The 13,829-nt window shown below is 37.6% G+C and overlaps 1 protein-coding gene across 4 annotated transcripts in view; it reads left to right on the top strand.

Annotated features, from left to right (window-relative positions):
- Positions 1-13,829, top strand: part of INPP4B (inositol polyphosphate-4-phosphatase type II B) — a 464,775-nt gene that overhangs the window by 406,613 nt on the left and 44,333 nt on the right. For all 4 annotated transcript variants that reach the window (XM_006766076.2, XM_006766075.2, XM_006766072.2 and 1 more), the window contains 3 exons: positions 707-804; positions 6,700-6,812; positions 10,170-10,324. In XM_006766076.2, coding sequence (XP_006766139.1) covers positions 707-804; positions 6,700-6,812; positions 10,170-10,324 — 366 coding nt within the window. The remainder of the gene's footprint in view (positions 1-706; positions 805-6,699; positions 6,813-10,169; positions 10,325-13,829) is intronic.

Genomic DNA, 13,829 nt, shown 5'->3' with positions numbered 1-13,829 from the left:
CCCTCCCCCCCCCACCCCCCCCACCGAGTGCACCAACTTTTGTGTACCGGGCCTCTAGTAAGTCTATATGCAGCCTAGAGTCCAGTCCTGGACCTCTCCTCAAGTCTCATGGGTGAAGAGGAAGATTGGAGGGATAAAAAGAGAGAAGAAAGTTATCTATATCTCAGAGCTATAGTCCTGCAGAGGTGGGAAGACCAACATTAAGTGAATATCAGTTATGTACAAGTACAGGGACTGGTGTTTTAGACTTGATGTTTCATTCAATTTTATATTTGGTGATTATGAAAACATTTTGGTGTGTCAAGGGGATTGGTGGAATGACTCAGGGCCAGTGGTGACTGGGATGTGTTTGAAATCACTATTGTGCAACATTTCTGAAATAAAAAAAAAAAGGAGACTCCTGCCCTGGCCAGTGTGGCTTAGTTGATTGAACATTGTCCTGTGTACCATGACATTGCTGGTTGGATTCCATGCCCATGCTGTGGGTTCCATCCCCAATAGGGGTCATGCAGGAGGCCTTGATCAATGTGAAGCTCTCACATCAATATTTCTCTCTCTTCGCCCTTCCTCTCTCTAAAAAAAATAAAATAAAATAAAGGAGAGTCCTTAGGCAACTTTAGCCATCTATTTTAAAAGGAAAGATGAAATATGTTCCTTTCAGGTGCTATTTTATGACTTATTACTGTTTTCTTTTTTCTCTTTTTAGGTTTGGAGATGTTTCTTTGCAAGAAAGTATTAATCAGGAAAATTTTGAACTTCTAAAAGAATATTACACGATATTTATGGAAAAGATGCCTCCTGATTGTAAGTCTGAGAGTTATAAAAAACAATAATAATTGCTTGATTATAAATCTTCTGGAGAGGTCGGATATAGAGGTCAATGGAAGAAAGAAGCACGTGCTGGTGATGTGAGAGCAATTTTGAGATTCTCTGAACCAACATAGCTGATTGGCAAGATGTCATGGTCCACACCTGCCTTGTTACCCTGGTTGCTCTCTTGAACGTGTCCGGCTGGTCATGCTAGGACAGTGATGGCGAACCTTTTGAGCTCGGCATGTCAGCATTTTGAAAAACCCTAACTTAACTCTGGTGCCCTGTCACATATAGAAATTTTTTGATATTTGCAGCCATAATAAAACAAGACTTATATGTTTGATATTTATTTTATATATTTAAATGCCATTTAACAAAGAAAAATCAACCAAAAAAATGAGTTTGCATGTCACCTCTGACACGCGTGTCATAGGTTCGCCATCACTGTGCTAGGACATTGTCAGTGCCACTGGACAATACCAAAAGTAAAAATAAGGAACTTATCATTAGAAATCTCAGTTGAGTCCAATAGAAATTTTGTGTCATTCTTAACCATGTAAAAGACTTTAGTAAAGGTTTAGGTTTTTTATTTATAAGCTACATCAGATGTATCATGCATATCCAAGGAGAAAATCAGATAGAATACAACTTCTATAGGGGATATAAAGTGATATAAAATAAGGAACCAGTTTATCACATATACTTTTTGCAATATTTATGTGAAAAACTATTAAGGCATCTAAGCCTATAGAAATATGTTTTACACCTGTGGATTCTTCTTTTATTTTCTTCCCTCCCTCCCTCTCTTTCTTTCTTTCTTTCTTTTCCATTGTTCAGTTCCACAGTTCTTTTTTCCCATAAATTAAGCACATAGCATTTGAGCAGTCCAGAGTCAGAGAATCAAGAATATCTTTGGAGTTCATCCATAAGTACTATAAATATGTTGGGATGTTGAGGTATTCACAATGATAAGATACCAGGTTTTAATAAAGTAAGAAATATTTTTAACCAAAAGCTGTAATAAAAGTCTACCTGTCACTGAATCCCTAGCACTCTGTTCACTGATCTCTATTCTGACACTTAGTTTGAACCATCTTAGGTGGTGGAGTGATTAGATCTTTTCATAACACAGTCACTCTTGCCTTAAAATATCATAATGACATATGTATACTCATGTGTATATGCGTAGTTAGAAAATTTCACCTGCAGGTTTATTTTATTTCACATAAAATATTTTAATGCCAAAATGAAATTTAGTACAGGGAAATTCTTTGTTAGCCAGCAAACTGATAAAGTTCAAATTTGTTAATTACTTGAAAACTTAATGATATTAAAAAAACTATTTTGCATTAGTAATTAATGGGAAAGGGGTTTATTTGAGCCAAGTATGGAGATCCTAAGAATGGAAAAGCCATGTCCTGTAAGTCTTTGCTGTCTTCATCTGAATCGAGAAGTAAATATCTGAAGTTGGTGCCGGAACTGTTGACAGGCGGGAGGTCTCTTTGCTCTATCTCGGTACCATGTGCTGTGGATTTCTCCTTCCACATCTTTGAATAGTGATGTAGCTCTCAGACAGTTGTTCTCTCTGCCTTGACTCTGAGGCACACTAAACCATCAGGATGTACTTCCCTTCACATCCTATCTGGCCTCTGACCAACTGCAGAGACTCTGGTGGGGCATATATGATGCTTCTCTCTCTTCTTGCTCTGATCTTCCCATTGGATTGCATGATCTCAGAAACCTTTCAAGGCCCCTTTCAAGCCCACCTAGATCATTGAGACACCTAAATTTGGGGTTACCAAATAATCAAATAAAATAAAGCACTTCTATAAATCACTAGCACAAACTATTCCATGTTTTAGAGTCACCATCACATTTGCTATATGATTTGGAGCAAATGTGATAGTGATTTGGTTAGACGAAATGCTTCTTTCTCTATCCTTTAAATGAGGAGTAAGCAAGTATTAGTTTATCATCTCAGATCTCTCTGTTGTCTCTTGATAATGTCCATTTCTTGCACTTTTCCCAAACAAAGGAGAAGGGTATTGTCATCCAGGTCTATTGGAATGCTTCCACTAGTTGAGTCCTGTGTCAGCCCTATAAGGGAGGGCTATCTAGCCCTGTGAGCTAAGAAGGAAAAACACCCAGGGCCCTTTGTGAGCTAAATATTATAAAGTACCTTTACAATATTTCATATCCCTGCCCAATTTATAATGGGCTTAGTGGCTCTGCAATATTAAAATGATTTTCCCCACCCCATTTCATTCCTCTGCTACTCCTAGTGTTGACACTGCCCCTTTGTGACTCGAGGATGGCTGCCGTGAACTATTCCCATCCTCAACCAAAGAGCTTTTCTTCCCCTTTGCGTTTTACAGGGTCCTGAGCCTCCCTCACCTGGAACATCACAGACCACTTGCATCCATACCCCTGCAACAATTGCCCAGGTCAGAGTCAAGTTCTGACTGGCTTAGATTTAGATGCACATCCCTGAACTAGTCCTGATTTCAAGGGTGATGGAATTGTATCGATTGACTTCAGAGTGAGAACGTGAGGATCCCAAGTAGATTTTATGCCTGCTATGCAGTGGGAAGTGAGCGGAACAGGTGCTGGGATTCATTTCCATTTCATCTGAGACTCTGACAACTTAAAATAATTGACAATGAGGGGATGGATGAGGCTATTGCCTTGGCCTCATTAGTGTTACAGTTCGATCAGCTGAGAGTTCACACAGTCCTATTCCTGTTCATTGCTCAACACCCTGTCTTTGATTCAGGTCAATGTCCGATTCAGAACTCTTGTTGAAGAAGCCCCATTTGATGAAACAAGGAGAAAGGGTATACTCCAAAGTGCATGTGTACTTGGCTGTCGTGTTCCCTTGGGAGGTGGTGGGAGTCAGTCCCTGGTTTTGTGAATGTTCTTGATCGTGATCACTGTGCACCTGCGTATGTGTAAGAGAACGTTTTCTACTTTGGATAAATTCTGAGAAGCGTGGCATCCTATCCGAGGCTATGAACTCTCTTAAGAGCTGTGAATGTCTTCCTCTGTTTTGCAGAGTTGACACAGAATTTAATGATGTAGCCTCTTCTGCCAAGACTTTTATTAATTGTTTTCCACTGCAAGTCAATTGAACTTGACAGGGTTCTTGTCCTTATTTTGCAGTTGAGAAAGTAGGGACAGAGGGTTAAGCAACTTGCCCAAGACCACACATCAAAGTTGGAGCAAGATTTGGCACTAGAAATCACTTTTCTAGAATTTTGGCTGGGTGCTTTCTTTAAAAACAATTATGAAAGTTTCAATCAAACAAACAAAAAACAGATCATCAAATAACAAACACTAGGGAACTTGTCCTTCAGCCTCACAGATTTTGTAGGAAAGAAATATTTTCAGTTAAAGGGGAAGCCCTGTCTGGTTTCCATCTCTAACCCTCCTGCCTCTGAGCAAATCAGTACCCTGAATTTGGTGTTTTGCATTCGCATACACTTTCTTACTCCAAATGTATGCAACCATAGAAAATATGGTACAGCTTTGCACATTTAACTTTATATTATTGCTGTTATCTTATATGAATCCCGCTATAATTTGCAATTTTTACTCAACATGTTTTGTATATATTTATGATGTTACATACAGCATTTGTTTATTTTACCTATATATTACATTGCAGCACGATGTAACAGTTTACTGTTCTCTCTTTGAAATTTAAATTTTTAAAAAATATTAAACAAAGCAATGAACATTTTTGTACTTTCACCTTTTTATTACATTATTCAACCCCATTTGAATAAATAATATTCCTATGGAGATAGGCATAGAGATTAGTTGCTCTAAGTTTGTTGTTAGAGGAATGCAGGAGTGAGGAGCAAAAAGCAAAACTTATTGGCTATATTTTACATATTAAGAGACTGATTTTCAGACTAAAACCAATCTATGTTCTATTGATACCATGATTTTCAGTGGCTATGTAAGGCTCTATCATTATATCTTGAAAGCTCATCTATTAATCTACAAACTAGTCGTTACTTATGATACTTCCTTCAAGAACCAGATCTGAGTTTCTGTGGCCTGCAAGATTTTTGTCACGTTGAAAAAAACTTGGCAGCAAGTAAAGTGTTGGATTGATAGCGATGTGCTCTGAATAAGGCAAGTTTTGTCATGACAGACATGGAAATAGTGACTTGAAAACTGTAAGCACATCAAAATGATCCCTTGTAAAAAGCATGCAATGGGGAGAAGGGGTGAAATTACAAGGAACATCATGTCTGTCTATGCTAGAGCACTATCCTTATGGGCAAAGGATAGCCATTTGGTTTATATTAGGAGCTGTATAGGTGGTTTAAAATGGCTGATTAAAAATATCTCCATGTCAACAAAGAAACTAAATTATTTTGAAAAATCATTATGCTTTATTCTGGAGTCTCAGAATTCTGAAGAAGCTGGTCCATTGTGTTAAGATGATTGCTTTTTAATACCCATAGTTAATTGTGAAGACACAAGCACAGATTTGGGGAAAATTAATTGCTGGCATAGGAGTTGGGAGACTAGGCTTTTTATTTGACTCTGCCTCTGACTGTGAACCTTGTGAAAAAAAATCTCTTAAGAATCTTGACATGAGGTTGCCTTAAATCAGTGTTTTGCAGAATTTTTATATTTATCCCATATAGTCTCCTGATTCAGACTAGCTATCCAGTGATAAAAAATGGAAGGTTATATCCATCTATGCCATGCTTTGATTGAAGCAGTCATCATCATTAAGAATGTTTTTCTTGCCCTGGTTGGTGTGGCTCAGTTGGTTGGTGCTTCATCCCATACACCAAGAGGTGGTGGGTTTGATTCCTGATTGGTGTTTCTCTCTCCCTCTCCCTTCTTCTTTCTCTCCAATCAATTTTTTTAAAAAAGAATGTTTTTCTTGTTAGTATACAATGGTTCTCAATCTGTGGGTCATGAACAATGAAAATATATCCTGCATATCAGATATTTACATTATGATTCATAACAGTAGCAAAATTACAGTTATGAAGTAGCAACGAAAATAATTTTATGGTTGGGGGTCACCACAGCATGAGGAACTGTATTAAAGTGTCACAGCATTAGGAAGGTTGAGAACCACTGGTATTATATGAGACTAGTTGACATTATCACAATTACACAGAATAGGGAAACCGAGTCATGTGTCTAAATAAAGAATAAACTATGCTGGGGTCCAACCCCAGCAGGTCCAGGGGTCCCCAAAGGTGTGGACGGAGTCGGCGAAGAAGGAATGACACGGAGACAGCGTTCAGTTGATCAGCAGCCTAGCCAGGATCTCTAGCCAGGATCTCCAGCCAAGTTCTAGTCTGGATCTCCAGCGAAGTTCTGGTGTTTGTCTTGTTACATCTTGATTTATACCAGTTGATTTTAATCCTGTCAATTTCTATTGCAAAGGTTAGGGAGTTTCTTATCTCCATTCCAGGGAGTAAAGATTATGTAGCTTAAGCATGATTGTTCGTAGTTAAAGTGATTAACTACCCTCCTGGCACTTCGGTAAGTGGTTTTATCCCCTCCCTAACTTCAGGGGAAAATCCCTACCAGGGGAAACAACCTTTCTCTGAGAGGTGACCTTTGTTAAAACGCATAGCACTAAGGAGAGCAAACACATTAAGAACAGTATGCTATATACGCCAGGTCCCTTGAAACATATGCTGTGCAGATGTTTCTTTCCTGCAGCGACTGTGTCAATGAGCAAGGATGGACTGGCTTCCGGCAAAACTAGAGGATTAATAAGTATGATTATCCTTACATAGTCTGCTCCAAATAACACTTATTGTCATCAATTGCATTTGCAAATATATTGAGGAAAATTTTGTGAGCAGCTTAATACTGTTTCTTTTTCTTCTCCTTTTTTTTCAGACATTTCACATTTTCATGAACAAAATGATTTAAAAGGATTATTAGAAAATCTCCATCAAAATATCCAAGCCAAAAAGAGGAAGAATGTAGAAATCATGTGGCTAGCTGCAACGGTAAGCACTGTCCTGTTAGACCTTATTCACTGTCACCGTGAGGACCAGCAATCAATATTGGGTGTCTGCTTGATAGGGGCCAACATTTGCACTCTGAGTTATCAGATGTCATCTTCCATTGTCTAGGAGATAAAGCATTGTCATAGAGCTATCAGTAGACTAGAACACAAATTGGAACAAGATAAACTCAATGAGAAAGAATCCTTCTCATTGGCTTTTCTCACAAATCTTGGATATGTTTGACACTTGGAGGTTAGAAGGAAGTGTCTTTAATTTTCTTGATGTTGCATGTTTCATCCCATCTCATGCTCTAGAGACTTATGATTTCAACAGAATGTAGTTATCAGATCTCTGACTTACAGCCTCAGTAAGGCTCCTGGACATATTGTTCAATTAATGAGTTTGTAAATGTGTTTGCTAATTTAGATATTGGCATAGAATGTATTACTGGCAGATTGCTCTCAGGGTAATGAACTATATATGGTATGGTTCTTTCTCAGTTAATGGCACCCTCAGGGTAGAAGATCTTCCTGCTTTCCCACCCCAGATTTCTACAAGAGTGAGCAAGAGCATCTTGCCTGCGGTTTGCAAGCTCTTATCTGGCAACCATTTCAGGCATAGCTCGGATAATCTTACAAGTTTTGCTAAACATTCAGACCCTAAGGAATGGATCTTTTCATTAGGAAAGGCAAACCTTGGAGCTCTTGATGATGAATTCCATGTGTGTAGTTATTCTCAGCATTACTCTTGTAATTTGGAGTTAGGTTAACACAACTGCCAGCATACTCTATTCATTCGCTATCAATAGTGTTTCAGACAGAGCCTTTCCCCCTACTGGCAGTGCTTACATTATAATCCAATATTATTTCCTCTCTTCTGTGGAAAAGGAATGGATAATTTACCATAAGTTGAAAGATAAAATAACTTACCAAGAGCAAGGCAGAGGAAAGCAGCTTTAGTTTCCCTTCATGCCCCCTTGGAGCCCCAGGGAAGAACATCAAAGGTAACAATATGAAACATGGCTTTCAGGCGGCTCATTTACACTGGTCCCATTTAGCACCATAGTGCATTACAGGAAGGTTGTTTTAATAGTTCTTTCCCCAGTGTGACTGCTCTTTATATCTTCAAACACTACTATGCTTGTTAATTCTCACAAAAATTTCACAAAGGCAGATTGTATTTTTTTCTTTCCCTAATAACATGGTAGCTTGAAGGAAGTCTGATCATTTACCAAGGCTATCTGGCAACTTGGGGACAGATACATGTCATTATATACATACCATGCATTTATGTAAATAGGAAAGTGAAGGATGCACACATGCAAACACAAATGTATATTTTTTCTTAGTATATGTACTTTCCCATTAGAATATATAAAAAAGTTTTCCCATTAATTCCATTCATTTCTGAAATACTGTTCTAAAATGCATATACTGGCCAAATGTGGCTTACTCACAACTTCCCATTGTGTGAAAGTACTTGTCTTGATGAATACACATATGCACAGTGTGGAAATTTAGCATTCTGTGGGAATATCAACTTTATTATTAATAGCATATCTGTAGGCTGATACCTCAGTTTCAATATCCTGTAAACCAAGGCCCATGATAATACTCTTAAAATGAAGAAATATAGAAATCCCTTTTGACATTTTCAAAAAAGCTTTTACTTCTGCTTCTACTTCCTTTCCCCTTCTATAAATCTATTGATGAAAATACTGCTTTTGATAAGCTTTAACATTCTAATTGAAAAAGATAAAGCTTTTGGTTTTATCTTAACTAAATTTTAAAAAATAAAAATGAGAATCTGAAGACCAAAATTTTTTATTTAAAAAAAATGAGAATCTGAAGATCAAATGCCAATCAGATGTGTTAAATTAACCTCATATAATTAAAAAGTGTTGTAAAAATGCAGCCTCTCTACTCTGATGAAATGGCCCTGCTTCCTTTCAATTTTAAATTTAGAACACTCAGTCTTCTTAGTAGGATGTCACAAATAATAGTGATAATATAGTATTTGAAAATTCATTCTTTTAAAAAATCATATCTGATAAGTAGTTAGCAAGATTTATATTTTATTACCATGAATATAGTCCAACCTTTGTTATTTTATATTAAATTTTTGAAATACTATTTATTTGAATGGATTGGAATTCTCTAGATGGAAAATTATTGTATGGTAAAATCATGCTTTCACAGTTCTCTAGTCACTTCTACTGGAAATAATGAGAAAGTACCAAATAAGGTACTGGTAAATAATAAGGACTGGTAAATCCTAGGCTAAGAATCACCATTAAAATATGGTATAAAACCTTGATAAACTGTATTATTATATCCTCTTCTCAAAACAGGCAACTGTTAAGGCCTCCTTGATGGCAGATAATAAAGCAGGCCTGTATTATGTCAGATTTATGTTAACTACATGTTGATGCTAAAGTTGGTTGTTGGTATCTGGTATCAGGGCTCTACCAAGGGATATGGAAGAGAAAAGAATGGAATGATTCACCTGTTAACCCTGAGGTGATGAGGAAAGAGATTATTGCTTCTCCTGATTTATGGCAGAATCGCAAAAAGAAGGAATTACAGATAAAAACAGAATAGAATGGACGTTAAAGACTTGATTCTTAGAGTTAGGTGGACTTACATTAGCATCCTGGCTGGACAGTGTTGTACACAAGTTACTTAACCTCTCCAAACCTCGATGTCCTTTCCTGTAAATTGAGAATAATTATACCTTCCTCCAGGGTTCATGTGCAGTTAATTAAATTTCAAACCTATATGAAATGTATTAGCAGGGCACCGGTACACAGTAGATGTGCAATTAGCAGTGGCTATTTTTTGGGGGGAGGGGGAGGTGTCCTTATTCTTATTAGTTGTATTGATAAGTGGTTAGAGGTTCCCTCATCTGCTGTGCTGGTACCATGTAGATGTTTGAAATTTTCTAACATTAAGACCAAGACTAGCAAAGGTTGCTTAAAAGTAAGACAACATTAGTTATTTAGGATTCAAATCAAGTGTCTGAGCCCCTTCACAATTAAGGTGTTGTTCCTAAGCTGTGATCGTTAGGGTTATCCACTGCAGTTGGGCCCCTTCCAGGGAGCATTGCTGCCCCTGCTGGATATTGACCACTCATGTGGTTTCAACAGTCCCACGCCTCACACCATACAAACTACATAAAATCTTCCACTGGCTTTTGAAACTACCAGGTGTGGTTTTACATTCAATAGGGCAGATCGAACCAACTGTAACTATCACATATTAACATAAATTTAGTGTGTTGAGATCAGAAGAGTTTAGGAGTCCCACCCTAGAGTAACCAGCCAAAGAACAATAAACGGCTTGTCCATCTGTGTTACAGATTTGTCGCAAACTAAATGGTATTCGTTTCACCTGTTGTAAAAGTGCCAAAGACAGGACATCGATGTCAGTGACGCTTGAACAGTGCTCCATCCTGAGAGACGAGCACCAGCTGCACAAGGACTTCTTCATCCGAGCACTGGACTGCATGAGAAGGTATCCACTTGTCTTTCACTTCCTTTCTTTTAAAATCTTTTTAAGGTTTTTGTTGTTCTTTTGTTTGTTGGTTGCTTTGTTTTTCAAATGAATGTTTTACTGGAGAACTAACCACTTAATAACTTCACTGAATTTCCATGGCTTTTTACTCATGACATGAAAGATAATATACTTTTAAATATTCCCCAGACTCATTTTAAACAGTAGAAGGGAATCTGGCTAAATTTTTACAATATACATGGAGGTTCTATCTCATCAACTCATTTAAACCTAAGTGAACAGGCTCTGTTTTTTTCCTATATAGCACTTGAAGAGGGCAGTTTCTTTATATCTGAGTAGTTATGAATACACACAAAATAAAACTAAGCCATTATCCAAAGAAAACCTTTCCAAATTGCAACTAACAGGTGATCTTCCCGTGAGTTGCAGGGTCTCCAGGTTGGTAGCTCCTTCCTAAAATTATTTTGATATCACTTATCATTAAGACGGATGACACTGATACTTTAAAATAGAGAAGCCACATTGTTACTCTGCTGGCATTTAAAATGCAGTGCCTGAAGTCATGTTTCTTGATTCATTTCCACAGTAATTAAATCTGAAGTCAAAGCCATAATGGGAAGGGAAAAGTACCCCATTCACAATGTCTGTCAGCAAGGACACACGTTAATTAAAAAGTTAAACGAAATAGTCTCTTTGCTGCAGACACTGATTCAGAAGCACCCCAGGAAGCATGGGACAGGCTCCTGGTTCCCAGGAAGGAATGCCATGTGATCCTCTGGACAGGGCTGCTTCAGATCTGCCATGTTGTTAGCTTCCCCTTTTATTTTAACTGCTATAGTCTTCCAGTGGCGACTTTGCTGCTTTCTGTGCCTATAATGTTTCCCCCACTAATGAGAGGTTTCGGAAGTCCTCGATTTTACCCCATTCCATGTCTCTGGGCATTTCCATTGTTAGGTGGAGTTCTATCATAATTTTTTTATAGATGTAGGAGGATGTCTTAGAGGCCTGACATGAACATCTGAGCCATATGAAACACATTGGGTTGACAAAAAAAAACTTCTTTCAAAAATAATCTCTCTTTTCAAAAATAACCTACCAGTGCTAATGGGGGAAATTCAGAATCAGAGTATGAAACCATCTAAGGTGCATAAAAAGAGTAAACGTGTCACTGTGGATGAGCAAAAGGGCTGGAGGGGAGAGCAGAAACACAGGATATTATAGACCAGAGACAACAAAGGACTAAAGTGATCCAACCACCATAAATTATCTCGAAGGGGAAACTGTTTTTTATTTAAGGGGGCAGTAATGGTAATTTTCGACAATATTTCCCATTGTCCAGGGAAGGGAAAGGATTTGCAAAGCTTCTCTGTCATGTGGGGAGCCCCACACTCCAGTGACTTTAAAATGCACACCAGGATCACTGTTTTAAAGGAGTTTAATTTTCATGGTTTTGAATGTATTGAAGTTTTTTATTTTATTTTATATCTGTTGCAATTTATTTTACCTTTGAATTATTCTCATCACCCTTCAGGCTATTTTGTCTGTATTCGTTTAGAGTTTACCAAGGTTATAATATCACTGCTTTCTTACTTTCATTTTTTCCTCATCTTATCTTTTCTCATTTTATTGTGTTTATCGCTGTAAAAGTTTCAAGTTATTATATGTAGATGAGCAAAATGTTGTTGATAAAAAGAAATGAAGCTTCGTCTACCAGCTTATTCAGAAACCCCACGCCAGAATAAGCTCCATGAGGAACAATATTTCTGTTTTCCCCTGCTCTCTGCAGTAAGGCCGTACCTAGAACAGTGCCTAGTGGTAGTGGGTTCTCAATAAGTATACTACGAATGAGCGAACAAATGAATGAATGTTTAGGTTCTATATACTAGGAAGTTTTCTTCACACATAGACATTCGGAATTAAACACATCAAGTTGTCTTTCAATTATGACATATTTAATAAGCAAAAGTTCCATCAGATGAAAGTGAGAGTTTTGGAGAAGTTATGATACAAAAGCAAAACAGGCTACAAATGGCCTACCTTAGGTCGAAGTCTGGATCCACCCTTTGCACAGTGTTCAAATGTTCACTCTCTATTTTCCTACACATCCAGTACTTCCTTACAGCTGCACACTCCCACCATCAGCCTCTAGTTACAGTCGGTTTGACTGAAATGGAAGAAGACTGTCTTCTTCAGATTAGAAAGTTAGCAAGGTGCCTGGCTAGATCTGACTCTGTAAGGAGCTCCTAGGAGTTGCCTCTATTGCCAGACCGAAACAGTGAGTCTCAACCCTCATTGCCCATTTGAAACCCCGGGGGCTGGAGGTGAGCCTCTGGGATGGAGCCAGGGTGAAACCACCTGACTAAAGTCAGCCTCACTGAAACCTGGTGCCCTTCAGTAACTGCTTTTAATGGCTTTGTGGTAAGACTAAGCTTAGTCTCCATTCCCTTTCTTTGAGTTGTGAGGAGCATGTATATTGTCAAATTCTCCCTTAATCATCTACAGCAGAAATTTATAACATGGTGGCTGCATAATCAGCAGATATTTTTCTTAAAGAAATGGAGAATGCAGTACCAGCATTCAATTTGCAGTTATGAACTCTCCAGTGAATGCCATCTTGTCCTAGTGCATTAGCAGAAAACATTTTCGTAGGAATTTTTAAATATATTTGATGAATAAATGATTAGGATTGGAATTAAAATACAAAATTTGAATGGAGTGTAAAATGTCATGTTTTATCCCAACATAATTGTGTTGGGAAATGTAATTGGCACTAAAAAGTAAATTAAAATGAACATGCCGGTGTATAGTTATTTCTCTTGTAGGATGTCTGGCATTATGTGTTTATACAGTGTAACATGTGACACCTTATTCCTTAGTTGTCTGTCTGTAACTTTTATTTTCCTCAAGCTACATTACGCTGCAATCTGTCATTTTGTAATGGCTGCTTAAAATTAAGATAGCTGATATGTCATTAGTAAGATTAATCAGGGAACATTACAGCCTACAACGTATTTATCACCCTTAAGATACAGGGCTTTAATCATTCTATTTCAGTAAACAGTTAAGTCATAGGAGAGAGGCTGAAAGGCCCATCAGCCCTATTGAATTTTATTATCTTGTTGAAATTCATGTTCTCAACATGTTGCACCTGGCGTTTTTATGTTGGGGCAGCATAATTTATTTAATGTTCTGCTTTATAAATGAGTGACCCTTCATCAGTTGATATCAGTAAAGGTTTTATGTTTTTATTTCTCATGTCTTCTTTGTCGGTATCACTTTTGTGTTGAAATAGAAAAATGTATTTCTTCTTTCCTTAGTCTTATTTCCACTCCAGCTTATTTTTATTTGCTTTTGTTTGATTGGACTAGACAGAAAAGTGCTGCTATTTTTTCACATTACCCCCTATTTCAAATATTAAAGTGAATAATAAGCATCGTAGACACGGGTAATTGAAGCTTTCAGTTATTTCTTGACTACTTGAAAGGGAGGTGTTTGTAGAACAGCA

Source organism: Myotis davidii, unplaced genomic scaffold, assembly GCF_000327345.1.
Source record: "Myotis davidii unplaced genomic scaffold, ASM32734v1 scaffold436, whole genome shotgun sequence".
In the NCBI taxonomy this organism is placed as follows: domain Eukaryota; kingdom Metazoa; phylum Chordata; class Mammalia; order Chiroptera; family Vespertilionidae; genus Myotis; species Myotis davidii.
Note: the sequence above shows the minus strand (reverse complement) of the source record. Positions and strands in the feature narration are given on the sequence as shown.